Raw genomic sequence first — 24816 nt, 5'->3', positions numbered from 1 at the left:
TAGGCCACGTTCCCAGCCACACAGCTGGGCTGCTGTGGCCTCTGGCATGGGAGAGGGGCAGCTTGGACCACCTGGCCAACTCAGGCTGGCCGGGAAGGCCTAACCTGGTATCGCCAGGGCAGGTGGCCCAGCAGGTGCCTGAGGGCACTTACACAGCGTCTGGGCCCTCTTCAGTCACCCTTCCTACCTTACTCCCCTGGCAACATTACGAAGACCCGTAAGTGGTAGACAGGAGGATGGACCCTGGGGCTTGGGGCCTTCTCAAAGTTGTAGCCGGGGGAGGCTAGGCAGAACAAAATCGAGCCCCTTGGTTTACCTAGGACCAAGTTCCAGGGGCAGTCTTGAAAGTAGGGGGGAAAGTCACAAAATAATAGTTCCTGTTATTTATCAACTGCCTCTTCCGGCTGTAGGAGATTTACATGAATTCTAATCTTCACCAAAACCCTGCAAAGGAGCTATTACCATTCCCAGCTGACACATGAGGCTCAGGGAGGTGAAGCCACCAGCCCAGGGTTACACAGCAATAAGTGATAGAGCTAGGAGAAGACTCAGGGCTGTTCCTCCTGCCCATGGCACTATTTCAAAGTACAACCTGCAGAATTAACTGATGAGGGGGCTAACAGGCCACAGAAAGGAGCCTCTGAGCCCTGGCCAGAAACCCCAGGGCTGAGTGGGGTAGTGAGAGTGGGGGTGGCAGGAAGGGTGTCCCCCAATCTGCATGTGCCAGGTAATGGTGGCTCTGGGGCTTCCAGCACCTGTCAGGGCAAGAGCTGGGCCTTCTGTGAGATGGCAGCTGGGTGGGAAGGGGCATTGGAGGCCTGCAGGAGGTGGGGCCCATGAGTGTTGAAGGGAGGAGGGTCCTGGAACCCCTCCCCCAGGGGTCACGTTCTCCATCCTCCTCCCACTTAGAGAATTCCCTTCAACTGCTCAGGTGAAACCAAGGTGAGGCCTAGGCAGGCCGAAAGCTTTGATCTTATCACACATTCTTGCCCCAGCGTCCCTGTCCCCTCTCCCCACCTCCTCCCACCTACCTCTTCCCCCCACCCAGAGGTGGGAAATCAGGCCAATTTAACCCTTTCCTTCAAGTCAGATCCAGCCTGAGCTGATCCCTGCCTCCCTCCAGCTCCCATAGGAGGGTGGGGACAGAGAGAAGAGGAAGGAAAGCAGAAAGCAGGAGCTGAAGCCTTCTCCCCTCTTTTGACTCGCTCAGGGCCACAGAACCCCAAACCTGAGCTCCACAGGCAGCTTCCATGTCTCCTAAATTAAAATAACCAGACTCAGTATAAATAGCCCTCGCTATTTCCCACATCCATGAGCTCATCTGAGACCCACGATAAAATTGGGCTGCTCTCCTCTCCACCCCGGAGGGTCTCCTCCTCTGCCCCAGCCCAGGGGAAGCTGTCTCCCCAGGTCCCCTCTTCCCATAAGCTAGGGGAACAAACTGCGGCAATAACTAGAATAACAAATGGGGGCTGAGACAAAGTCTCAGCTATCTCCCAGAGGTTGAGCGGCCCTGGAAACCAGCTCTAAAGGTCTTAGAAGACTCTTCCTTGAATGCAGCCTGCTTCCCCACCTCCCTCTCTATTGACTCATCTACCACCCAGCGTGCCTCCCCTATCAGACAAGAAGCTCCTTCGACCCATGCTTGGTGTTTGTACCTATCACAGGGCTGGGCACAGAGCTGGCACTCCATAAATGTTTGCTGAATGAATGAATGGTCTTATTTTGCATTTGGGAAAACTAAGCTCAGAGAAGTTAAGTGACTTGCCCTAGATCACACAGCAGGGCCAGGAGGAGTACAGGGATCTTGTCTAGTGCTCACTTGCTAAACACACTTTCACAAGTCCCCTGGATGTCAGTTCAGTGGCAGGTGCCCAAGGGGCACAGAGGTGAACTGATGTGGGCAGATCATTGCAGGGGTGATTCCAGGTCCAATCGGGAGGACAGGCTAGACTTCAAGCTCTAAGGGAGCAGGGAGCCATCTCCTTCATCTGCTTCCCTAGCCCAGGGCCTGGCACTTGCATGCTGGTAGCGTCAATGAAGAAAGACGTGGGATCGGTAAGATGGTGGGCTTCGCAAGGTGGCTACTGCCCCAGGCCCCAGAGAATGGAAGACCACCAACTCCTGAGGGGAAGCTAGTGGTTTTCTCCAAGAACTCAACATCGTTTTCCTCTGAGTTGGCAGGTGGCCAGAGAGCAAGAAAGGAACCCATTCTGTGGGTAGGAAGAATGAGGCCCAGGGAAGAGTGTCGGTAGCTGGCTGGCAATCAAGTGGAGGCCCAGGCATTGACCTCTTGCCTCCTGGTCTGGGCAGGTACAGGGCAGGGGACTGGAATGGATGTCACCTCGGCTATCTTGGTGACTTCCTCTCATTCTTTCCCCAGTGTTAATGACTCCAGCAGCAGGCCAGGGACTTCCTGCTCACACATTTGACAACAATGTGAATTTAGGGACCATGTGGACGATTTCTGGACCCCTGCCCCGGACGCCTTCCTCCCCCACCAGTCAAACCTCCTTGCTTTTTAAGGCCCACTTCCTCCAGAAAGTCTTTCCAGATAACTCATGCCAAGTGGATCCTTCCCTTCCCTGGCAATCTTCTGTCGTCTGGACCTTGAATTGTGCTGGGTACGTATGGTTCATGAGTCCTGCCTCCCCAACAAGACCCAGAGCTTCTGGAGGAGGGACCAGGCCTCTAACTTCTCCCAGGAGGACTGACAGAGCTGAACTTGGCTCCCACCCTCCTCTGCACCTGGCTGTGTGATCTTGGGCAAGTCACTGCTCTCCTCTGAACTGTTTCTCATCTGGGAAATGGAGACACAATCCCAACTACACAGGAGAGTTAATAACACAGATAAAACACTTAGCACGCTGTCTGGCACACAGCAGGTCCTCGGCAAGGAATGAGAGAATCAACGAATGGACGGATGGATGGATGAATTCTCGACTCCTCCAATGCACAGGGATGTTCAAATGACACAGTCTAGGATTTGTATGCAGATTCCACCTCCCAGCTGGGCCATGTGCTTCTGTGCCTCCTACTTCACCTAGGCCCCCAGAAGTGAGGTGGGCACAGGGCTGGCTCAGAGCAGGCCCCACTCAGCAAAACTGCACTGAACTCCAAACAGGGCAGGCCCTAGAGGCCCAACAGAGAGCTTGAGATCTGACTGCTCAAGGGTCTCCCAAGGGTCTCAATCCCAGGAAAACCCAAATCCATCTCCCTAGGGAATATTATCACTAAGTTGAGATGGAGGCCAAGGGGCAAAAGGTCCCCAGCTCTGAGGAGTAGAAGCTGGATAAGCCCACATGGCAGATCAGCAGCTTGCTGTACCCTCTGCCAAAGTCAGCCCAGTCCCCCTCCTCCAGGCAGCCTGTCCTGACTATGCCAGTCCTCCCAGATTGTCCTCTCTCTCCACTCAACAAGCTGGAGCTACTGGGGAAGGGATGACAGCTTTGGAGTCAGACAACCTGGGCACTTCTCCCAGCTGTGCCATGTCCTGGATGGTTGACTTGGGCCAGCCATGTCCCCTCTCTGTGCCTCAGTTTCCCCTGTAAAATGGAGATAATAATGCCAACCTCAAAAGATTGCTTTGAGCATTATATGGGATAATGCCCAGAGAGAACTCTGTGTGGGGCTTGGCTCAAGAGAGGGTGGTGATTTTAATCAAGGCATGAGCCCTCACTGAGCCCCGGCTGACGGTCTGAGTGACTGAGGTCACTGTGGAGGTCCCAGGGCAGAGAAGAGACTAGTCTGTCCTCGGGAAACTCCTGGGTCTCTGTTCCTTTGGCCCAAGGGTCACAGGAAGGCAAATGGCAGGAGAGGGAGCAGAGCTGTTAAGTGGAAGAGGCCACTGGAGCTAGGATTTATGAGGCCAGAATTTCAGTTCAGCCAGCCAAGCGAGGGAGCCAAAAAGAGGCATGATCCCAGTTCCCAACTATTTGAAAACTGGAAACGCCAAACAAGGAGGGGGATGAGCCAGCTGGGGTGAGGATGCGAGGCCAGGACCAGGAGGTGGGGGCCAGGGCTGGCTCCTTGGGGCCAGCATGGGGAGGTGGGGGCAGGGACCTGGAGGTGGGCTGGGAAGGGGCCAGAGGCAGCTGGGAATTCCCAGCCCCACCCTAGCAGAAGCAACTGCGGGGTCACCCGAGGCCTCTGAAGTCCTCCCCATCCCCATGGACTGGGACTGGGGAAAAGATGCCCAACGTTAAAAAAATGAAACACCTGGACGTGACCCACCCTAATGGGGAAGGGGCACGTCTCCACCCAGCAGCCCAAGCCTCAGGCACAGGACAGGAGACAGGTCACGACGCACTGGCGTCTCTTTCTCTTTGGTCCGGCTGTTTCTCTGAGAGCCCACTGGGGCCAGATTTAGAGCTGCGTGGACCCACCCACCCTGGCCAATGAGGACCTACAGGTCTTCCCAGGGCTCCCGGAAAAAGGTCCTGCCTCCTCCAGTGTAGGCCTGAAGAAGGATGGGGCTGGGATGGGGTCCCAGGAAGCCCCCTCCACCGCTCCCCTTAACATGCATGAACATCCTTTCTGCACCCATGGGAGTCACTTGGCCATGTCTCTTGTTGCTCAGAGCCCACCAACTGCACACATCTGGGAAGGGGACAAAGCGTCCACAGGCTCCAGCCTTTCCCAGGCCACACCCTGGGGTGTGCCCCCCTCCTTCCTCCCCTCCAGGAAGGAGCAATCGGGTGGAAGGGTGGACTCTGTCCTGCAGCTGCGGCCTCGGTGGGGGAAGGGGGCAGTGACAGATCAGATCAGTTCCATCCAGGGCTCTCAGACTGGGAAGGAGAAGCGGAGGGCACAGGATGACCCCTTTACTCGGCCATTTGTTCAACAAGCCCAGAGAGGCACTGGGTCACTGGATGGCAGCGGCTGTGATCAGGGGAAAGTGTGTCAAATGCCACGCTGGCCTTGCCCTCAGCAGGAACAAGACTAAGAGCAGCCACTGACTGTCAAACAACTATCACATTCCAGACACCGAGTGAGGTGCACCCACTGGGTCTCATACCCACCTGGGAAACAAGCATCATGATCCCTATTTCTGACCTGAGGCTCAGAGAGATGAAGCAACTTGCCCAAGGTCACACAGCCAATTGGGGCTGAGCAGAGACATGAAGGCAGTGCCCTCTGAGCCTTGACCATAGTGCCCAGAGAAAGGGGCTCTGAGTCCAGTGAGGGCATAGACAACTGGAAGATGTCAGAGTGGGCACCCCCTCTTGTCCCACAAGCTTCAGACTCAGGAAAGAACAGTGGCTGGGAAGGACAACTCCCCTGAGTCCAGGGGCAGACGCAGCCCCTTCCCAGTCTTCAGCAAGGAGCCTGAGCACCAGCACCCTGCAATGAACAAAAGTGAGTCCCCGCCCTGATGGAGCTTCCATTCTAGAAGGGGGAAGACAGTAAATTCCATATACACACGCAAATATATAAGCCATGAGCTCAGGCTGTGGGCTCCAAAGGGATCAGCGTCTGCAGCTCCACAAATGTACACTCAGCAAGACCCCCTCGACGAAGGCGGGGCTGGGAGGGGGCTGACTGCCCGAGCTATGAGTCAGCCAGCTCTGACTCCATCCTCCGTCCATTGTCCCCTCCATCACCTGCCATTCTCCATCTTCCTCCCAAGCCTGCACCCCCTGGAGGTTCCCCATCTCAGTTAGTGGCAGCTCCATCCTTCTGGATGCTAGTGCCAAAGACGGTGGAGACACGTCTGACTCCTCTCTTTCTGTCCCACCCCACCCCAGATCCGTCAGCAAATCCTGTCAGCCCCACCTTCAACACATACTCAGGATCCAACCACTTCTTCCCACCTGCACCACCCCAGTACAAGCTCCCATCTTCTCTGGCCGGGGTCACGGCCTCCTTTGCTTTTATCCTTGACCGTCCACATCCTCTTCTCCACACAGCTAATAGAGTGATCTCTCGTCTCACTCAGAAGCAAATCCAAAGTCCTTCCTACGGCCAGGGCTCTGCCGATCTCCCCTTGCCAACCTCTGACCGCATCTACCACGCTGCCCCTCACTCAGGCTGCTCCAGCCACACAGGGCTCCTTGCTTTCCATAAACATGCCAAGCACACCTCGGGGCCTTTGCACTAGCTGTTCACCCGCCTGGAGTGCTTTCTCACACCCTTGCTTCCTTTACATGCCTTCTGTTCAAACGTTATCTACCAGAGGCCTTTCCTGAACACCCACCCCACATCACCACCACTTTTTCTTCCGAGCACTTATCCTCACCTGACATATATTTATTGTTTGCTTTCCTGCACTAGCTTCAACACGAGTTACCTGAGGGGAGGGAATTTGACTTTCTCGTTCTCTGCCGTAACCTCAGCACCTAGAACAGGGTCAGGTACTTAGAAGATGCTTAGTAAATACTTAAGTGAATTTCAAGTCTAACACACACCTGTAGGAGACTTTAGTTTACACACAATATTTAATGACATATATCATTTGTCCATTCATTCATTCAACACGCACTGCAAGCCTTTGTGCTCCAGATGGCCCCCTAAAATCCAGAGCAACAGAGAAACAGGGTGCCCTCCTCCAGGCCTCAGGGGAAGGGCTCTGGTAGGTAGCTGGGAGCTGGCCCTAAGGACACCTCAGGGGTACGAGGGATGCCCCGGGGATGCGCTCAGGTCCCTGCAGTCCTGGCACAGAGGGGCATCGAGGAAAGCAGGGGAGGGTGGGTTCTGCGAGTGGCTGAGACTTGAAGGCCGCACATTCCCAGGCCTCAAAGAGTCACCTTGTTCTCAGGGCTTCATGACAGTGCCCCTGGCCCAGCCACCCCCAGCAGCCATGAGCCACTCCCCTCTCAAGGCCGCTATTGACACGGACCCGACGCCACCAGGCTGGGCAGCGAGGCTGGCGGCTCCCCGCGAAGTGAGTTCCACACATTCTTCTGGGTTTCAGTCAGCCAGCTCTGGGCGATGGGGCGGCCAGCAGGCCCCAGCCAGGCCCTGGGAGCAGGATCGGGGCAGAAGGGCCAAAGAGGCCAAGGGCCAGGTTGGGGCAACATTCCAGCAGGGCCAGGACCCTCTGTCCAACCTCCTCCTTCCTGGCAGGAGCAAGATGAGGGGTAGGCCAGGGTGGGCCCTGGGAGCAGGGTGCCATGGGCTCAGCAAATCCTCAGGAAGCGCTGGGGAGCAGGGTCACGGTCACCACCTCCTCCTCCAGCCTGACCCCTCACAGCTGGGACTGGGCTGGGGCCGGGGGCAACAGGCCAGGGCTGGGAGTCCTTCCCGCACGCCCCAAGGGGTCTGAGGGTCCAGAACCCACATGTCTGGCCTCCCAGCGGCCTGTGAATCATTGTTCCAGATCTTTCCACACCCCCGGCGGCCCCTCCTGCCCTCCCTCCTGCGACTCTGGCCCCAAGGCCAGGCAGCCCTGAAGCCTCTGCAGACTCATCCTAACCCTGAGCCCCCAGGGAACAGCCAGGGGAACCGAGTGAGGGCTCCACGCAGGGCAGCTCGGCCACCGTCCTTTCCTGTGCTTCCCACCCAGGGCAGGGCCCAGCCGGGCCCACTCAGGCCTTAAAACGCCTGGATTAATTCAACTGTCTATAGGGTCTCAAACATTTAATGAGCAAATTACTCAATCAACAAACCTACAAATGAACAGGTATTGACCACCCGAGACTAGACTTTAGTGTTTCTAGGCTCCCGCCAGGGCAGGCAACCCCAGAAGGCTCTGTGGACACTGAGGCACACCCATCCTGAGGGACTGTCCCTGAAGCCAGACTCCTCTCTTCCTTGCCTGAGTGGCCCCTGCACCCACTAGGACCTGAGTTCTTACTTTCGTCAACATCAGTGACAACAGTTTTATGAACACCTCCTGCCAGCAACAAGCAAGTACACAGTAGGGAGAGCAGTGAGGAGCTTCGTGTGGCTTTGAAGCCTGGCTCCTGGTACCAACAAGTAGGCGTGTGTGAGTCCGGGGCAAGTTAGCAACCTCTCCGTGCCTCAATTTCCTCTGCTTAGAGAATGGGGACTATACTACTAGCTAGAGCTCAATGCATGCAACAGATGTACTGAGTGAGCACTTTCTGCCCACAGGTGCTGAGGTTCACAGCAACAGTGAACAAAACACAGAAGGTCCTGCTCTCGTGGACCTTAAGTTGGGGGTTAGGAGAGAGAGAAACAAGTGAACAAACACATCGCAGAGAGTGACAAGAAAAAAATAAAATAAAGTGAATGTTGGGCAGAGTAGTCGGGGACCTGAAGGAAATGAAGCCTAGAGGGTCACAGGGATATTTGGGGGGACAAGTGTTCTCGGCAGAAGGAACAGCAGATGCAAAGGCCCTAAGGTGGCAGTGTGTTTGGCACGTTCAAGAGACAAAGATGGATGTAGCTTGAGGGAGCGAGTGAGGGGAGGGATGGCAGGAGGAGAGTCAGAGGGAGCGAGGAGGTCAGGTCTTATGGGTCTGGAGGGCTCTGTGAAGTCACCGTCAGCTTGGGTCTGACTGCGAGCTACACGGGGAGGGCGGGGAGCTTCTGAGCAGGGGGCCAACATGTGGGGATTCACTGAGAAACTCCGTGCCTGGCAGGCAGCGGGCACTATCCGCTATTTTGTCATCATCTGGCCTACCACCCTAAGACCTTCCTACCCCCTGGTCTAAGCCCTGAACCCAGGTCCCTTCTGCCACCTTCCTTCCACCCGTCTCCCAGGCCGGGCCTCAGACCCACAGATCCCAACTTGCCTGCGCTCCGCCTGAGAACAGGCCTGGGCCAAGCCAGGTGGGGGCCACAACTCCCCAGACACAGGGAGCTGGGCCTAAGGCATGGGGGTGGCCCACTACTGCCCCTTCCAGCCTCCGCTGCCCTCTGTGCAGGGGCCTGCAGCCCTCCCTCCGGAAATCCCCAGGGCATGCTCATACCCCCCAGCAGCAGGTCTGGAGCAGGGGGGTTGTGGGTCGGGGGGGGGGGGGCAGGGCAGCCAGTCCTGTCAAGGGGGAGCTGAGGTGACGCTGCCCCCGGGGGAAGGGGAGGCTCCTTGGTTTCCCCGCCCGCCTGCCCGCAGCAGCCTCCCCGGCGAGGAAACCCAGCCAAGGCAGGAAACAGGTATCTCGGAGACTTCCCTCCTCAGCCTGGAAAACACCGTCAGCCCCGCGGCCCCCTCAAGACTCCTGTCTCCTGGCAGGGCTGGCCCCAAGAAAGGAAGGGCTAAGGCCTGAGCAGGAAGAAAAGGGGTCAGCAGGCCAAGGCGGGCCCTGAGTCAGCCAGGCCGGGCCCCGACCCCTCACAAGCCTCCCCACCTCCTCTGAGCTGAAATCACTCCCACACTTAATCACAGACCACTGTTTCCTCTGTCTCCTTCCCCCAGTGAGGTCTGGAGCTCTCACCCTCCTCTTGTGTCCTACCCTCACCCACTCACTATCGGCTCGTGGACGTGAACTGAGGGGCAGAAGAGGTAAAGAGCAGTAGGCAAGGAGGAGCCCAAGGCTCGCTGGGGCCCTGGCTAAGAACGTGATGCCATTTAAAACACAACAAACTTCTTACCCCCATTTTACAGATGTGGAAACTGAGGCTCAGAGAGAGGAATTTGCCCTAGACCACACAGCTAAAAAACGGCAGAGCTGGGATTCAGAGTCAGGTCCGTGAGACTTCAGAGGCAGAGCTCTTTCCAGCCCTCTGCCATCCGCCTGGGGTCGGACAGCGAAGACCTCGGCGTGGTGGCTGAAGAGGCTCTAGAAACCCACAGGATTGGAGCTGCCTGTTCACCCGTCTGAGTTCTGGGAAAGCAGACAGGGCCTGTCCTTGCTCAGCCCCTTGCACCCGTGTCAGACGCACTGTGCACAGTAGGTGCTTGGCCAACATCTGCCCGATGAATGAACCCCTGAGCTCCCAGGGACTGTCCTGGAATGCTGCTCAGTGAAGATGTGATGAATGAACAAGTGAATGAGACGATGCTGCAATCTGGGAATTTGTGTGGAGATTCCTAGGGCACACAGCAAACAGCTCCACCCGCCTCCCCACTCCTGCCCCTGTCAAGCCCAAGCATCCAGGAACACCTCATGGGGGAGAGGGGGTCAGAGCCAGGGGAGGGTCAGGAAAGGAAGACATCCCATGTGCTAGGTTGGTGCCTCCTTTCTGGAAGAATAAAGATCAGTGTCTGGAGCTGCAAGTTCAGATCAAGACTGGAGAACAACAGATGGGCCTGCTGGATGTGCCGGGGTGAGAGACGGAGACAGAGGATTAAAGAGGCTGGGGAGTGGGGTAGGAGGGAGGTGTGGGTGGGTGGGGTGAGAGGTTAAGGGTCAGGTTGGGGTGGGGGTTAACCAGTGACTCAGGAGGGCAGAGGTGAGAGAGCCGGCAAGGCGAGGACAGGGAGTCAGTCACTGAGTAAACACTGGCCAGCCTAGAAAAGTCTCTCTTGGCTCTGAGAATTGGGGGACAGAGACAGGGGCCACCTAGGACCCCCTCAAAGCGGGTGCGGGCGGCTCTGTGGTTCACCACAGCAGGCCCAGCTCCCCAGATGTGCCCCCACCCACATCTGCCACCAGCTCCCTGCCCCGCCCTTCTGGAGTTCACTCAGGTCTCCCCAGCCTCTCCCAGCTAACTATGCTATGTTCCTCAGCAAGAGCCCGTCCAAGCTCAGAGCAGGGGGCGGGCTGTAGGCGCAGGCCTCCCCGCACCTTGAAGACCTGAGGAAGAGGAAACTGGGGAAACGGATCCACCGGGTGTCCACCATACAACAGGCCCGGCACCAGGCACTTTCCTGTACATTCCATCCAGTCCTGCCAACCCCCTCCAGCCGCGCACTGTGAGGCCATGCATTCTGAGTTCCCTCTAGGCATGTGGCTGGCCTCAGAGCAGTTAACTAGCTTGCCCCAGGTCACACAGCTACTCAGTGAAGAGCAGGAGCTGATTCAAGTCCTGGGCTGGGTGACTCCAGGGCCCGTGGGTGTCCCACACAAGCCTCGGTGTGTCTAGAACAGCTCTTTACTTGTGCCTGCTCGGCTACAAGCTCCCCAAGGGGACAGACAGCATGGGAAAGTTCCAGTGAGGATTGAGAGGGTCCCCATCACTCCTGAATGCACCTTCTCCAAGTTCGCACAGAAAGGGGTGCCCTCGCCCTGCCAAGTTCCCACCCTGCTAGAAGTTTCTCCACCGGGTCCCCAGGAATGGCAGGCCGGGCCATGCCTACCGCGACTTGGAGACTCGGCAACGTGGCCGGGTGACCCGCGGGCTCCCACGCGGGCCGGCCCCGCCCCCGGCCCCACGCAGGGTCCCGGGCGCCCCTCGGGACAGCCCCACGGCGGAGGGTGGCGCCGGCCTGTGCCAGCCCGGGGTCCCTGGCGGCGCCGCCGTCCCGGGCCAGAGTCGCAGCCGCGCAGCCTCGGCGCCCCCGCCAAGTTGGCAGGAGCGGCGAGCGGGGCCCCAGGCGCTCCCGGCCCCCCGCCCCGCACACTCACCGCGAGCAGCCGCCCGTGCAGCAGCAGCGCCAGCAGCAGCGCGCCCGCCGCCCGCCGCCCCATGGCCCGGCCCGCTCCGCTCCCTCGCTCGCTCGGCGCCCGCCCGCAGCCGCCCGCTCGCCGGCCTGCCGAGTCCTCGGGACGGCACCGCCCGCTCCCGCCCGCCCAGCCCCGGGCCAGACCCCGCCCCCGGCCCGCCCCCGGCCAAGGCCCCGCCCCCGGCCGGGGCTCGAGTCCCCGAGCCAGCCGCGCCGCGGGCCGGGCCTTTGTCTGGGCCCCCAGCCCCTGCGGCGGCCGCGGGCCCGCCGGCTTCCCGCCAGATGCGGCCTGGGGCGCGCGCGGGCCGGAACCGGGGCCCTGTGCGCACACCGCCCCCGCGGCCCCCAGACCCCTGGGGCCGCTCTCACTCCCGTTCACAGCCCACGTACGTGCCTTCTCCCACGGGACCCTTCGGAGCGCCCCGCGCTCACACACGCACCTTTCACAGGCGCACCTGAGCGCGCTCACGCCCGCTTGGGCTCGCAGGAACACTCCCACACTCACAGCTCTCACGCACTAACACTCACGCGCCGCCCGTGAACACCAGGCACACGTTCACACTCTTGCACCCGCCTTTTATATACGAACAGTCTGCACGGACTCACTTTGTCTCTTCAAAACTTTCACCTCTGCAGGTGACATAGGGGACACGGCTCACACACATGCACACACAGCCGCTCACGTTCCTATTCACATTTTTACACAAATGCACATATGTGAATCCCAAGACACGGAGCGTAAGGACATGTTTCACGCACAGATGCCTGACAGGCGCTCACTGTTCACGCTCAGGCCAACATAATTTCTCTCACACAATCGCCTGTATTTTTTTTTTTTTTTTTGAAGATCGGCACCTGAGCTAACAACTGTTGCCAATCTTTTTTTTTTTTTTTCTGCTTTATCTCCCCAAATCGCCCCCAGTACACAGTTGTATATCTTAGTTGTGGGTCCTTCTAGTTATGGCATGTGGGATGCTGCCTCAATGTGGCCTGATGAGCGGTACCATGTCCGCGCCCAAGATCCGAACCGGTGAAACCTTGGGCCGAGGCAGCGGAGCGCGGGAAGTTAACCACTCGGCCACGGGGCCGGCCCCAATCGCCTGTATTTTTTATATTTTCGCACACGCTAACAGCAGTACCTGACAATGGGCACTCAATCCTGAACAGAATTGCCCCCGACACGCACCATTTGCCGCAGAAATCACTCACAGACAACTTTGATTTACGTAAATCACAGCCTCAGTGCCAGAAACACACCAGCTTGCACACTCAGGCCCAGACACAGACTCCACCAGAGCCCCCATCACAGACACTTGGGTGGTAAATCACATCCCAGATGACCCACGTCTGACACAGGCCCACGGACAGCACACCGGCCATGCCGCCAGCCCTCTCCGCTGCCTACACCCTCTCCTTTCTGCCTGAAAATTTCCAGGGCAGCTGAGGCTGATGGGTGGAGAGAAGACGGCTCTGTGCGCGCGCGCGTGTGTGTGTGTGTGGTGTGTGTGTGTGTAACTCAGAGGAAAACCTTCTGAGTAATGATAGAGGGAGGAGAATAAAAGCTGAAGTTTCCATTGTTTCGTTCATGAGTTGCTAGGTTCCAGAGACTCATGGCTCGGTTTGCAGCCAGGAGTGAGGTGAGCTGTGGACAGAAGGAAATGCCCAGCTATGGGTGGCACCGGGCTTGGCTCCGGAAGGCGTGTTCCCTGTGATAGGAGCCTGCGGGTTCCCCCGGGGGGGCTTACATCCAGGGAGATTGAGATAACACTGGCATCCTGACTCACATCCCAGATAGATGCCCCATCTCCAAAAGACTGGGTTCTTCTCCGCCCTGTGGGGCATATTTCGGGGGGACCAGCTCAGAGCTGGAATGGGCAGAAACTACATCATGGTGGCTCCCTCAACTTCCTGGCCCCAACCCAGATGCCAGGCACAGCACTGAATAAGGTCTGTTTCTGCTCCAGTCAGGGAGGGACACTGGATCTTGGCCCCGGGTGAAGCCCCAATCTGATGGAGGAGAGAGGGACGATAGATGGGGTCCCTGTCCTCATGTTGTCTTCAGTCTGATGGAGAATTCTGGGTCCACCTCGCTGTGTCATCTTGAGCAAATCATTCAACCTCTGAATGTCTCTCGTCCTCTAGAAATGGGGAATAATGCTAAGACCTCCCTCACAGGGTTGTTATGGGGATTAAGATGAATTAGCATATTTGTTTTTCAAGAGGAGCACTTTCAGGCACATATTAAGCCCTAGCTAAGCGGTAGCCATTTCTCTCATTACTGTTTCTGGGTGAGCTCCCAGTCTGAAGAGAGAGACATAACCTTGGCCTCAGGGGGCTCCAGTCTGACGGAGGAGCAGCCTCTGCGCCCAATGTGTTGCTCTGGCCTCGTGGCCGGATCCAGCCACCGACCCACAGATCTCCAGTCTGATAGGGGCGCACAGCCTTGCACTTAGGGACTCCCTGTCAGATGCGGGAGGCTAGAACACGCTGCTGACTTCAGAGTTGGCAGGTGGCCAGCCTGGTGGCAAGATTTTTCCAAGGCCTCGCCAGTCCTTGGAGGGTCAGCCTCCGTGAGCGGCCTCAGTGTCTGTTCCCCACCTCGGGCCCTGCAAGCCCCGGAGCTTTGGCTTCTTGGATGGTTTGCTCATGAGCAAAGGGAAAAGGGGAACAAGCAACCCTTTGTAGATGTTTGGTCAAGACTAAACCCGAGCTATAAGTCTGGCTTCCTAAAAGAGGCTGGGAAAACGATGGTAAAGCTGGCTGGAGACTGGAAGGAGCGGGACGGACACGGAGAGCAGGAAAATACGGCCTGTCTAGAAAGAGTTCCAGAGTAACTCCACCCACCCTGAGGATTGCTCCTCCACCTATTTATTCTGCATCCTCTCCTTCCCACTAAGGGATTCGGCCGGCTCTGTTTTATTTTGCAGTCCTTGATATCTTTAGCAAATGTTCTCAAGTTGCTTTGTCTAGGGCCTGGCTATCTCCTCATATGGCTTAGAAGAGGAGCAGAGGCAAGGCCTTCTGGGCTTTGCTGAGCCCAGGAGGCGCCATAATCGTACTGTATGCACTCATAGCCCAGGGTGCTCGTCACACTCTTTGGGAGAGAAACAACTCGAGTCTTGCACAAGGTTCCTTAGATAAGGGGGTGCACAAGGGTTTGGATAGGCAAGAACAGCCAAACAATCTGGCTTCTGAGAAACAGGAGTTGGGGGGCTTCTGAAAGTAGCTGGAGTTTGTGGGTCACCTGTCTGCTGCTCCAAAATTGGCAGGACTCAGCTTTTCCTGTCTTCCACTCCCATTCCAAATCTTTTCTTTGCCTCGGAACTTCTCACTCATCTCACATTCCTTTTTCATTCATTCACTCAGGGCTGCAGTGGATGGTTGGGCAGGCTGTTCACTGAACAAGGATATGCAGCCAAGAGCGTGTTATATTTGCTGAGAGTGGGTACCTTTTGCTGTATGAGCAAAGGCGCTGTATGGGCTAGCTGTGGCCCTGCATTCAGTCAATAATGAAAGTAATCGCTTATTACATACAAGGGTTCCCCTGGCTGTGTGAGAAAGCAGATGCTGGCAGCTTTATCCTTACATATGTGTAAGGATATGTCCTTGGGTGAGGCAGGAAAATTGTTATGAAAGGGAGTGGGGCTGGAGGAGAGGGAACAAGGAGATGATGTTGAGAAGAGGAGGAAGAGGAGGGGGCCACGGTTCTAAGCAGGCCGAGAAAGTTCTCATGGAGAGCGAGGGGACCCTGCGAGGCCTGGGAGATGTACTCCTGCCCATTTCTGCAGCCACCTCCCTCCCCAACATGGTCTTCGCACACGCTGTTCCTTCTCCTCGAGTGCTTTTCCCAGCCAACACTTCCCCACCTTTACCCTACTCTCTTCTAGGATTCAGCTCAAACATCATGATACCGTCGAAGCCCCTTGACCTTTCAGGCCAGATCGGGTCCCTCACTATACTTTCCCACGACCTCTCTCCCCCATGCTTCTCCCCCTTAACGTTTTTGACAATTGCATTAATTTGGAAGATTATTTAATATTATGAGGCACAATGAAGGCAGCGAGGGCAACTGTCTTGTTCCCAACTACATCCCCTGTCAAGAGCCCAGTGCCCAGCAGAGCTGGCCGTTGAACAATTTTACTTGAATGAAAGAATAAATTGGTCCAAGCGTGGCATAAAGCGTAAACATCCCCCTCCTGGTTTGCACTCGGGGCGGAGAGGAGCTCCCCTCACAGTTTGATTGACATCGACTCTCGTTTGATCACTACCACAGTCTTAGGTAGGAGGCAAGTGAGTGTGTTTTTTTTACCACCCTTTTCAGACAAGAGAACTGAGGCCCAGGGGATGAAATGGCTTGTCTGGATGGTACACCGCATACGTGATGGAGCCAGGATTCACGTCCGTGTCTGTCTGACTCTAGGACCCACGTTCTCAACCATATTCAGTTCTGCCTCCTGCTGGGTTGTTCTCAACTCTGTCCAGGCAGAAGTGTGAGTCTTCTGAAAACGGCCTGGGATTTGGCCCCTCTGCCTCTCCTGATGTCTCCCCACAACCCCTCATCATTGTCCATCACTTTCTTGCTGAGCTTCCACCTTGGGTCTCAGGCCCAGAGCAGGGTTCCCAAGCTGTGCCTCATGGATCACCCACCCTCTAAGATGCTCCTTGGGAAAGGGGTTCCCTGGTCAAGAAGTTTGGGAACTCCGTGCTCTTCCCCACACTTTGGCCATCCTGAAGGACAAAAACACAGGCCTCCAGTAAAGTCGCCTGTCCAACTCTGTTTATTCCAGCATTCTTCAAGATATTTGGGAATGGAACCCACTGGTTTTTATGGAAAAACCCTTTATAAATCTCACAAGGCTGGTGTTTCTCATAACACTCTTTGCAGATACGGCCCCAGAGCCTGGCTCCTGAGCTGACCATAAATGGTCTCTATAATTCGAATTTGTCACTCACGCTCCCCCACCCCCACCACTCCCCTCCAGCCCAGCTGGAATTCTTATGGCCTCCACACACCCCCTCACATTCCTGCCCACGCACCCCTGCTTCGGCTATAGGAGACTTCTCTGCAGGGCCCGTAATTGGGTCTTCCTGTGTCACTGTACCCACGTGCCTTTTACCTCACGTGATCAGTATATGCGTCCGATTTCATGTCTTGCTTTTCTCGCTTAACATTTTTTTCATAAACACAGTTCTACGTGTCAGTAAAGACCATGGCTGCTTAAAAATGGTTCTGTGGACCAGTGCGAGTCCCTGAACTACTTACTTCCAGTCTGAGACAAGATAAGAAGCTTGCTCAGGGTATAAATCTACTGTCACTAAGTCCTGTCTTTAGCTCAGCGGACACTTTTCTTCTTGAAATACTTAATCCGTTTTGGAAACAGCATACAGATTTACATTCCTGTACAAGCTCTTTATTGCAGATGGTAACCGTTAGCAATTTGTGGGCCAGCTACCTTGATAGCACTCGTATTGACTTTGCACGTCATATTTCTAATAATTATTTGGTATTGTGTCTCAGCAACACACCATCACTCATTAACCCTATCCTGCTGTTGGGTATTTGGGCTATTTCCAGGTCTTTGTTATCAAGAAAGCATTGCTGTGAATGGATAATGCGCGTCTGCGTGTTTATTTTTCCAGTTCCCTCAGTTTTTAAGAACCACAAATCTGAGGCCAGAGAGGTGAAACGGCGTCCGCAGGGTCATGAGTGGCAGAGCCGGGCCTCCCCTCCGGGCCTCCTGACCCCCGGCCCCTTGTTCCTTCCTCCAGCCTGTACTGCCCTTCCTCCTGGCCAGATTTTCCGTCGCTTTCATGCCTTTCTTCGCTAGGCTCTGAGCCTTCTGCAGTGTTCCCACATGTTGTCTTTTGGAGCTTGAGAGAAATCCTTTTGGAATGTCCTGTGCCTTCTCCCTCCGAGTTCCCGGCTTTGTTCAATTGTTCATGAGAAATTCCTGCCCTGTTGGGAGGGGCCCAGGAGGCTGTTAAAAGAGTTTGCCAAAAATGGTGTACCAACTCCGGCACAGCACGTTTGAGGCTCTTTGCCCCTCCTGAGATTTCAACTTAAAGGAGGGCAATGTGGATGCCATTGTGGGGGGTGTCCCCTGCTCCTAGCTTTGTGTCTGCTATGTAGAGCAAGCAGGACCGGCCATATGAAAGAAAGGACAGTAAGAGATAAAGTGGGCCTTTGGGATAGAGCGAGGGGTGGGGTAGGCTAAGGCTTAGACGGTGAGGTTTAGAGATGAGAAGGGCTGAGGGGTGGAGGGAGGGGCCAGAAGACGGTGAGTGTGTCTTGACCGCGTACCTTGGTCATACAGAAAGCTGTGTCTATTTTCTAGAATCATACAATAGTGATATCAAATTATCCATTTGAAAAGGGCCATATCAGGATTTTTAAACATACAAAAATCATACTAATATCATGTACTTATACCAATGTTACCAAATGATGCAGGGACCTGTGGAGTGGGCAACTGAGACCACAGATGACCTTTGAGGAAACTCTCCCTTTGTTTACTGTTTCCCGGAGAGAGCATATTCCAGGTTAACATTCCCCGGCTCAGGACCCTGCTGTTGAAGGCAGCCCAAATCTCTGGAATTAAACACTATCTTTGCTTTGTCTAAGTTACTGCATATTTTGGAGGCCAAGATTTATCCCTCTTTCTCCTGGAATCCATTCAATAAATACTAAGAAAGAAACTGTGCTGTGGATGGAAAGGGCATTGGCTGAAGGTCAGAGCCCTGGGTTGGATCTCAGCTCTGCTCCTCATCAGATGCAAGAGCTTCGGCATCTCACTTTCTCTCTCTGAGCCTCAGTTTCCCCCTCTGCAAAATAGGGCACTAAGCCTGGCAGGGAGCAGAAGGCTGAGAGCCCACATTTCAGGCCCTGGCAGTGTGCCTGGCACACCGTACGAGCGCGGAATAAGTGGTGACCTACTTCTGCAGGTGTGAAGGACTTTCCCCAGCCACCCCCAGCTGTGGGGACACCCAGGCCGCTTCTGTGCACAGACGGACAGCACAGCAGGCCGTGGCATTGTTCTGCAGCCAGGATGCTGCTTCCTGTTTACACGGACCCTGCACATGCAAGGCTTGAACGGTGGACGTGGGGGACTTCCTGTGGCCTCCACATGGCCACATGGAGCAGAGCACCTCCTCTGACTAAGAGGACGTGGGCTGAGGGACTGGCAGGAGGGATTCACGAGCACTGAGTATCTATCCTGAGGAGCAATTGGGCCAAGCACAGAGATTCTGCCCCTTCAGGGTACAATCCAGTCTCTAACCAATGGTCAAACTTCATTTGAGCACCTACTGTGTACTGGGCTCTGTAGTGACATCTACCACTCATTGAGCACCCACTGTGTGCATTTGCAGGGCTCCTGTTACTTGCAAGATGTCGTAATCATGAAGGTAATTATTATTAGTGAGCACCTACTCTGCATATAGTACTCTATAATGTGCTCTCTATATAAGTATATTATATATATATAATGTACTACATATATATAACATATGTACTCTGTAATGACGCCAACCCTTCTTTGAAGAGCTGCTGTATTCTAGGCACTGTAACCATCTTTAACATAATCATTTATACCTGACCTCTCTGTGCCTCAGTTTCCTTATCTGTACAATAGGGACAATAGTGCCTTTCTTAAAGGATTGCTGCAAGGACGACATAAGTTAATACATACAAAGTGCTTAAAACCATGCCTGGCATACAGTTAAGAGCTTAATAAATATTGGCTGTCATCATTAATATTAATAGTTATTGAACACGTGTTGCATGTGAGATATTGTAATTATTCTTAAGGTAATAGTAATTATTAAGGTAATAGTAATAACCATTACTGAGCACTTATTGGGCACAAGGCCCCGGAATCAGCCTCAATGTAATAATTGAGCCCCTTTTGTGAGCCAGACCTGGCCTGGATACTGGACACCTCAAGAGTAGTGTCCTAGGCACGGGTCTTACACTCTGATTAGGGGAAATTGGACCATTTTGGAGGTGGGCATCTCCAGGAGAGTTAGAGATGGCTCCTATGCAAATATGGACCTCGAGCAGGAATACAAAGGCTTTAGTAGCCTGAGAGAGTGTTTGGGAATCAGGATGCTCTTTTTTGTGAGGAAGATTGTCACTGAGCCAACATCTGTGCCCATCTTTCTCTGTTTTATGTGGGATGCTGCCACGGCATGGCTTGACAAGTGGTGTGTGGGTCCGCGCCTGGGATCTGAACCTATGAACCTGGACCGCTGAAGCAGAGGGCATGAACTTAACTACTCTGCCACCGGGCCAGCCCCAGGACACTCTTGAATTATGTCTTGAGCTGGGTCCAAATGGATTCTAGGGGCCGGCCCTGTGGCTGAGTGGATAAGTTCATGCTCTCTGCTTCGGCGGCCCAGGGTTTTGACAGTTTGAATCCTGGGCACAGACATGTCACCACTCATCAAGCCATGCTGAGGCAACATCCCACATGCCACAACTAGAAGGACCCACAACTAAAAATACACAACTGTGTACCAGTGGGCTTTGGGAGAAAAAGGAAAAAAAAAAAGTCTTTAAAAAAAAATGGATTCTAACAAGCTGTATTCCTGCGACTGTTCACCTCGGGAATGGGTCACTGGGGAGCTGAGGACCCATTAGACAAAGGCCAAAGTCTTCTCCCTGGGGAGGAAAGGGATGCAAAAGACAGAGAGAGGAGTGTGCTGCACTGCTGAGCTTTGGCTCCGGGGGGATCTCCCTCATCCTCCAGAGGTAGACTAGAAGTGGGGGTGAATTCAATGGACTAGGGGTTCGATGCCCCCTTCCTTCCTCCTCCCCTGGGACCACCATGGCAATCTCAGGGCAGGGATGTTCAGGCTCTGCTTGGCCACAGGGCTAGGCCACTGCAGGCCACCTCCTCCAAGAGCCATGGAACCTTGTAGACCTCCACGTTCTGCATTATTTCAAGGTCAGCCCCGTTCCAAACTCTGAGCTGCTATTGGCCTCGTATTTCCAAGGAGACAGGAGAGCTCCAGCAGGAAGGGGCTGAGACTAAAGTTCAGAGCCTCCCAGAAATAAGCCCGGAGGCCTGAGATGGCCTTTGGGCAGCCTGGACAGACAGCTGAGGACTCAGAGGGCCTGAGTTCTTGGCAGGAGGAACACTCAATTCTCAGCTCAGGAAGCCCCAGGCCTGGCTTGGGACGAGGAGGAGAGAACCAGAAATACCAGAGTCTGGGGGCCCTTAGAGATCCTCAAAGCTGCCCCACTCATGTTGAGAAGGGAAAACAGAGGCCTGGAGAGAGGAAGTGATGTCCCCAAGGTCTCAAGGCAGGCTAGTGGCAGGACTAGTCTGGACTCCGACCTCCAGAGCCCTTTAGACAGCAGGAGAGAGGATATAGCTGGGGGCCTCGTGGGGCCTGATTTCTCAGCATCCCAATCAGTTGAGCCTCTGAAGTTCTGGAACCCTTGTTGGCCCAGGGGACATTTTTCCAGACAGTCCCCGCAAGGAATTCAGGACCACCTTATTCTGAGCCTTCCAGTCCTCACCTGGCGTGAACAGAACCACCCTCTTCAGAGGGTGCCCAGGGAGGGCTGTCCCCCTACTTGCAGCTAACTCCTGGTCACCTGTTCCAACGCACCTCACATTAGCCATCATACAGTTTTTCTACGTCCACCCTAGGCCTGGCCATTAAAACCGCATCCTTAAAAGAATAGATAGATATCAAGCACTGAGACCAGGGCCAGCCACACAGTACCTTGCTCTGCAAGGGTTTGCTATCATCATCATCATCATCATTACTTCTGCCTTACGTGGGGCTGTGCTAAAATCAACAATCCTGAAAAAAAAAAGAGTAGGGATAGGGATCAGGAATGAACAGCCAGTCTATCTCTTCACGTGTGGAAACCGAGGCTAAGGCGGGCTGGGAACCTCCTCAGTGGTGCATTCAGGATGTAAATTGCAGATTCCAAACTGAGACCCATGGGTTCACATGAGGCCTACAAGTATTTTTGTTCAACCCACAGAGCACCATGACATTTTTGAATTTGTTACTGACATACAAAAATCAGATTCCTGGCTTCTCTTGAAAAGGCAACAATCCATCTGAGAGCTGGGTATCGACCTCTCCACTCAGCCACAGTCTCCACCACTCCCTACTCTCACCCAGCCCGATTCACCCATTAACTTTTGTCTGCCCGACCCCATATATCCTCAAGTTTATAATCCCCAATCTAAACGGTCGTTTCCCCTCAATGGGGCCTTGGAAGGAGCATTTTGCCAGCGACAATTTATTTTCCAAAACTGCAGCCTGATGGACACATGCCCATTTCACAGTTGGTGTCGATGTCACCACCAGCTACAGGGTTTGGAGATGGGCTCAGGGGCGCTCCAGCCCGAGCGGATTGCTTCCCAGAACTTAGGCAGACGACCTAAGGAAAAGATCCCGTTGCCAAACAAAGGGAGTTCTGGCAACTTTATCCCTGGCCTCTGTGACAGCATGGGAGTGATTTTCCGGCTATATAGCCGGCGTGGGCAACTCGTGTTGACAGAGTCATCCACACACTGCAAAGCATTGACATCCCCAGCGGACGGCACCAAGCACGTGCTGGTGCAGGACTTGTCAGAGGTGGCCATGCTGGTGTAGGGGTGGGAGTAACTGTGGGGGCAGGAGTGGTCTTCAGGGTCCAGGCGGATGGAGTTGGCAGCGTGTTGCAGGTAGTTGGCGGCGAGCCTCGGCAGGCTCAGAGACGACTTGGTGCAGTTGGTGTAGAAGGCATTGGTGGATCTGTCGAGGTAGTTGATGCCTTTGATGAGGTGGTCCAGGAAAGTGGGGCTAGAGGGCCTCGCTGGACGATCTGTGCAGAGCAGGCAGTGGGGGCCACCACAGCAAGCGAGCTTTCTGGCCACCTTGCAGCCAGTGGCCAGGTGGCTCGTCTCTACACACTTGGAGTTGTAGGGCTGGCCCATGCAGATTCTCCTCACCGGAAGTCTAGGGGATCTGGGGTTGTCGGACTGCTCCGAAGGGTTGCTGCAGCTGCTGACTTCCGAGCCGCTCGGCGTGCGGGGGCGCTTGAGGGACGTGGCCCCGGTCACATTAGGGTAGTGGGACCAGCTTGGATTCCGGGCTGGAAAGGACACGTTGTTGGGATGGTTCAAGCAGCTGTAAGTGCTGGAATGGCCCACCGGGCGTCCAGACATGATCCCAGCTGGGTGGATTAGGCTTCGTGGTCCTGAACTGCCAGGAAATCACCTGGAGGCTGGTCACCTGGGCCTGGCGAGGAGAGAGTAGGGTCAGCTCTCCTCAGCTCCTTTAGCTCTCCACACCTCCCTCCAGGCTTCCTCTCCAGGTGTTCCCTCTGCCTCCAGAGGGCCAAGACCACCCTTCTTCCTCTCCCCATCCTCCTCCTAGGCCCAGGGAGTTTTAAACTGGAAAGTTGACACCCTATTTTTCAGAAAGCACAAAGGGCAAGACCTTGTGCCCTTTGTTGGGAAGGTAAGACCCTGAGAATGACTGAGGCCAGAGGACCCCCTTGAACAAGTGGGGCAGTCTCCTTTTTCCTTTGGCTCTAGCTCACATTCTGAAATTCCCATTTGCCTTTTCTTTTTTTTTCTTTTTTTTTTGAGGAAGATTAGCCCTGAGCTAACATCTGCTGCTAATCCTCCTCTTTTTGCTGAGGAAGACTGGCCCTGAGCTAACATCCGTGCCCATCTTCCTCTACTTTATATGTGGGACACCTTCCGACGCATGGCTTGCCAAGCGGTGCCATGTCCGCTCCCGGGATGTGAACCGGCGAACCGTGCTGAAGCGGAACGTTCGCACTTAACCACTGCACCACCGGGCGGCCCCCCATTTGCCTTTTAAGCAGGAACTCCAAAAGACCACAAAGGCCAGGACTGAATCTCTGATGATGAAATTCCAGGCACTGAGACAGACCTTCTTTGGAGGTACTATCAAATAGACATCATCGACCACACAAGGCACCCTGATATGAAAAAATGTGTCTTAGAAGCAATGCAATACTAGATGCACCCTCTCTGTGTCTGGCCCTTTGCTTGAGTAAGTAACTCTCACTCCAAATCAAAGAGTTAGTTATTATTCTATTCCTAGTTGACAGATGGGGAAACTGAGGCTCAGAGAGATGATGTGACTCAGATCAACAGCTTGTAAGTGATGGGGCCGAGATACTATCTTGGGTGTTTCTGACAACCCCTGAAAGACAATGCTATGTTGTCGGGGTGACTTTGGCCCCCCTCACAGTCACTAAGGAAGAATTCTCACCACACCTGTTCTGCCTGCCTGGATGGGGGCACTGATGGGGACAACCAGAGGGAGAGGGGCCTTGCTAACCCTGTAACTAAGTTGATCCTGACTTTAGGAGCCCCAAATGAGGAGCAGCAGGTGGTATGACAAGTGTACTAATGGGGCTGGGTTGTGAGATCAGAACCTTCTGGAGTATTTGGTCTTGATCTTCTCTGACAGTAGGGGATCTCCCCATCCACCCCACAAGAGGAGGGGGCATTGGGATTCCTACATCTCCTGGTCCAAAAGCCGGTACTTCACAGGGACTAAATCCTGAGCAGGCCAAAGAGATGCCCAGTCCCTTTAAACCCACCTCCTGTCCCTGGACTGCCTGGACCCAGCCAAGGGCAGTGTAGTTCCCCCCCCCATCCCCATTGTGCCTTGGTTCCCCAGTACTCCCCCCGCACCAGAAGGAAGGCTCTGATTTCTCTCCCCTACTACCACCGGCTTGATGCTCATTTTCCACTTCTGCCTGGTGAGAACAGAGCAGAATTTGAGCCTGTCTCACCCAGAAAACAGCTGCCTGCCCCTCTCCCAGCCCACGGCCCCTCAGCTGCCCTTGTCCTTTGGGTCTGAATCCCGTGGAATGTCCAGACCCTTGTCTCTTCCCTCCCTGGTCCACCCCACCCCATCTCCTCCTGCGGAAATCCAGGAGGGACCTGGGGACTGACCCTCTTAGGGCCCTCCCGCCCTTCCTGGCTGGGCCCCATCCGCCACAAGGGCCCTCTCCCACCCTCACTCTGTCTTTGGGAGGCAGGTGACTGACTTAGCCCTCCTCTTGCTCTCCACTGGGGACACCCTCATGTCACCACTCCAGACTGCTGGCCATGTCATAGAATCATGGAATCCTAGAGCTGGGAGGGGCCTCCAGGGGTCACCCTGGTCAGGCCCCTGCCTCAGGGCCAGCGCCACTTTAAGCCCTCCAGGACAGATGGGCCCTATTTTTAAAACGAGGCTGGGGTGGACGTTTCCCAGTGTTCCCTGCTGTTTTTCTAGCGTTTAATTATGCTCAGAGTCAGGGAGTTGTATGCCGGGTGTAATAGAAACCCCCGCTGGCTGGGGTCAGCATCAGTTCCTTCTCTTTTCTC

The 24816-nt window shown here is 55.0% G+C and overlaps 2 protein-coding genes across 17 annotated transcripts in view; both read right to left on the bottom strand.

Annotated features, from left to right (window-relative positions):
• The window catches only part of HSPG2 (heparan sulfate proteoglycan 2), a 99002-nt gene extending 87442 nt beyond the window's left edge, over positions 1-11560 (bottom strand). For all 13 annotated transcript variants that reach the window (XM_070260776.1, XM_070260785.1, XM_070260779.1 and 10 more), the window contains exon 1: positions 11415-11560. In XM_070260776.1, the coding sequence (XP_070116877.1) occupies positions 11415-11477 (63 nt within the window). In that variant the 5' untranslated portion in view covers positions 11478-11560. The remainder of the gene's footprint in view (positions 1-11414) is intronic.
• Positions 11561-21700: 10140 nt separating this feature from the next.
• LOC100630426 (uncharacterized) lies at positions 21701-24577 on the bottom strand. Of its 4 annotated transcripts, none has more exons than XM_005607374.4 (2): positions 24468-24577; positions 21701-22699 (listed from the first exon to the last, which is right to left on the bottom strand). In XM_005607374.4, the coding sequence occupies exon 2, from the start codon at positions 22624-22626 to the stop codon at positions 21775-21777; it is 852 nt and encodes a 283-aa protein (XP_005607431.2). In that variant the 5' UTR covers positions 22627-22699; positions 24468-24577; the 3' UTR covers positions 21701-21774. The 4 variants fall into 4 exon arrangements, with proteins under 4 accessions (XP_005607431.2, XP_005607432.2, XP_005607430.2 ...); XM_005607375.4 differs by having other exon boundaries at positions 24495-24577; XM_005607373.4 differs by having other exon boundaries at positions 24462-24560.
• Positions 24578-24816: the final 239 nt, after the last annotated feature.

Source organism: Equus caballus, chromosome 2 (genome assembly GCF_041296265.1).
Source record: "Equus caballus isolate H_3958 breed thoroughbred chromosome 2, TB-T2T, whole genome shotgun sequence".
Taxonomy (NCBI): Eukaryota; Metazoa; Chordata; class Mammalia; order Perissodactyla; family Equidae; genus Equus; species Equus caballus.
The sequence above is the reverse complement of the archived record's forward strand: the minus strand, read 5'-3'. Positions and strand labels throughout refer to the sequence as shown.

Bases quoted from the DNA above. Each gene is read 5' to 3' on its own strand.
- LOC100630426 (XM_005607374.4), bottom strand. From the start codon at position 22,626: ATGTCTGGACGCCCGGTGGGCCATTCCAGCACTTACAGCTGCTTGAAC.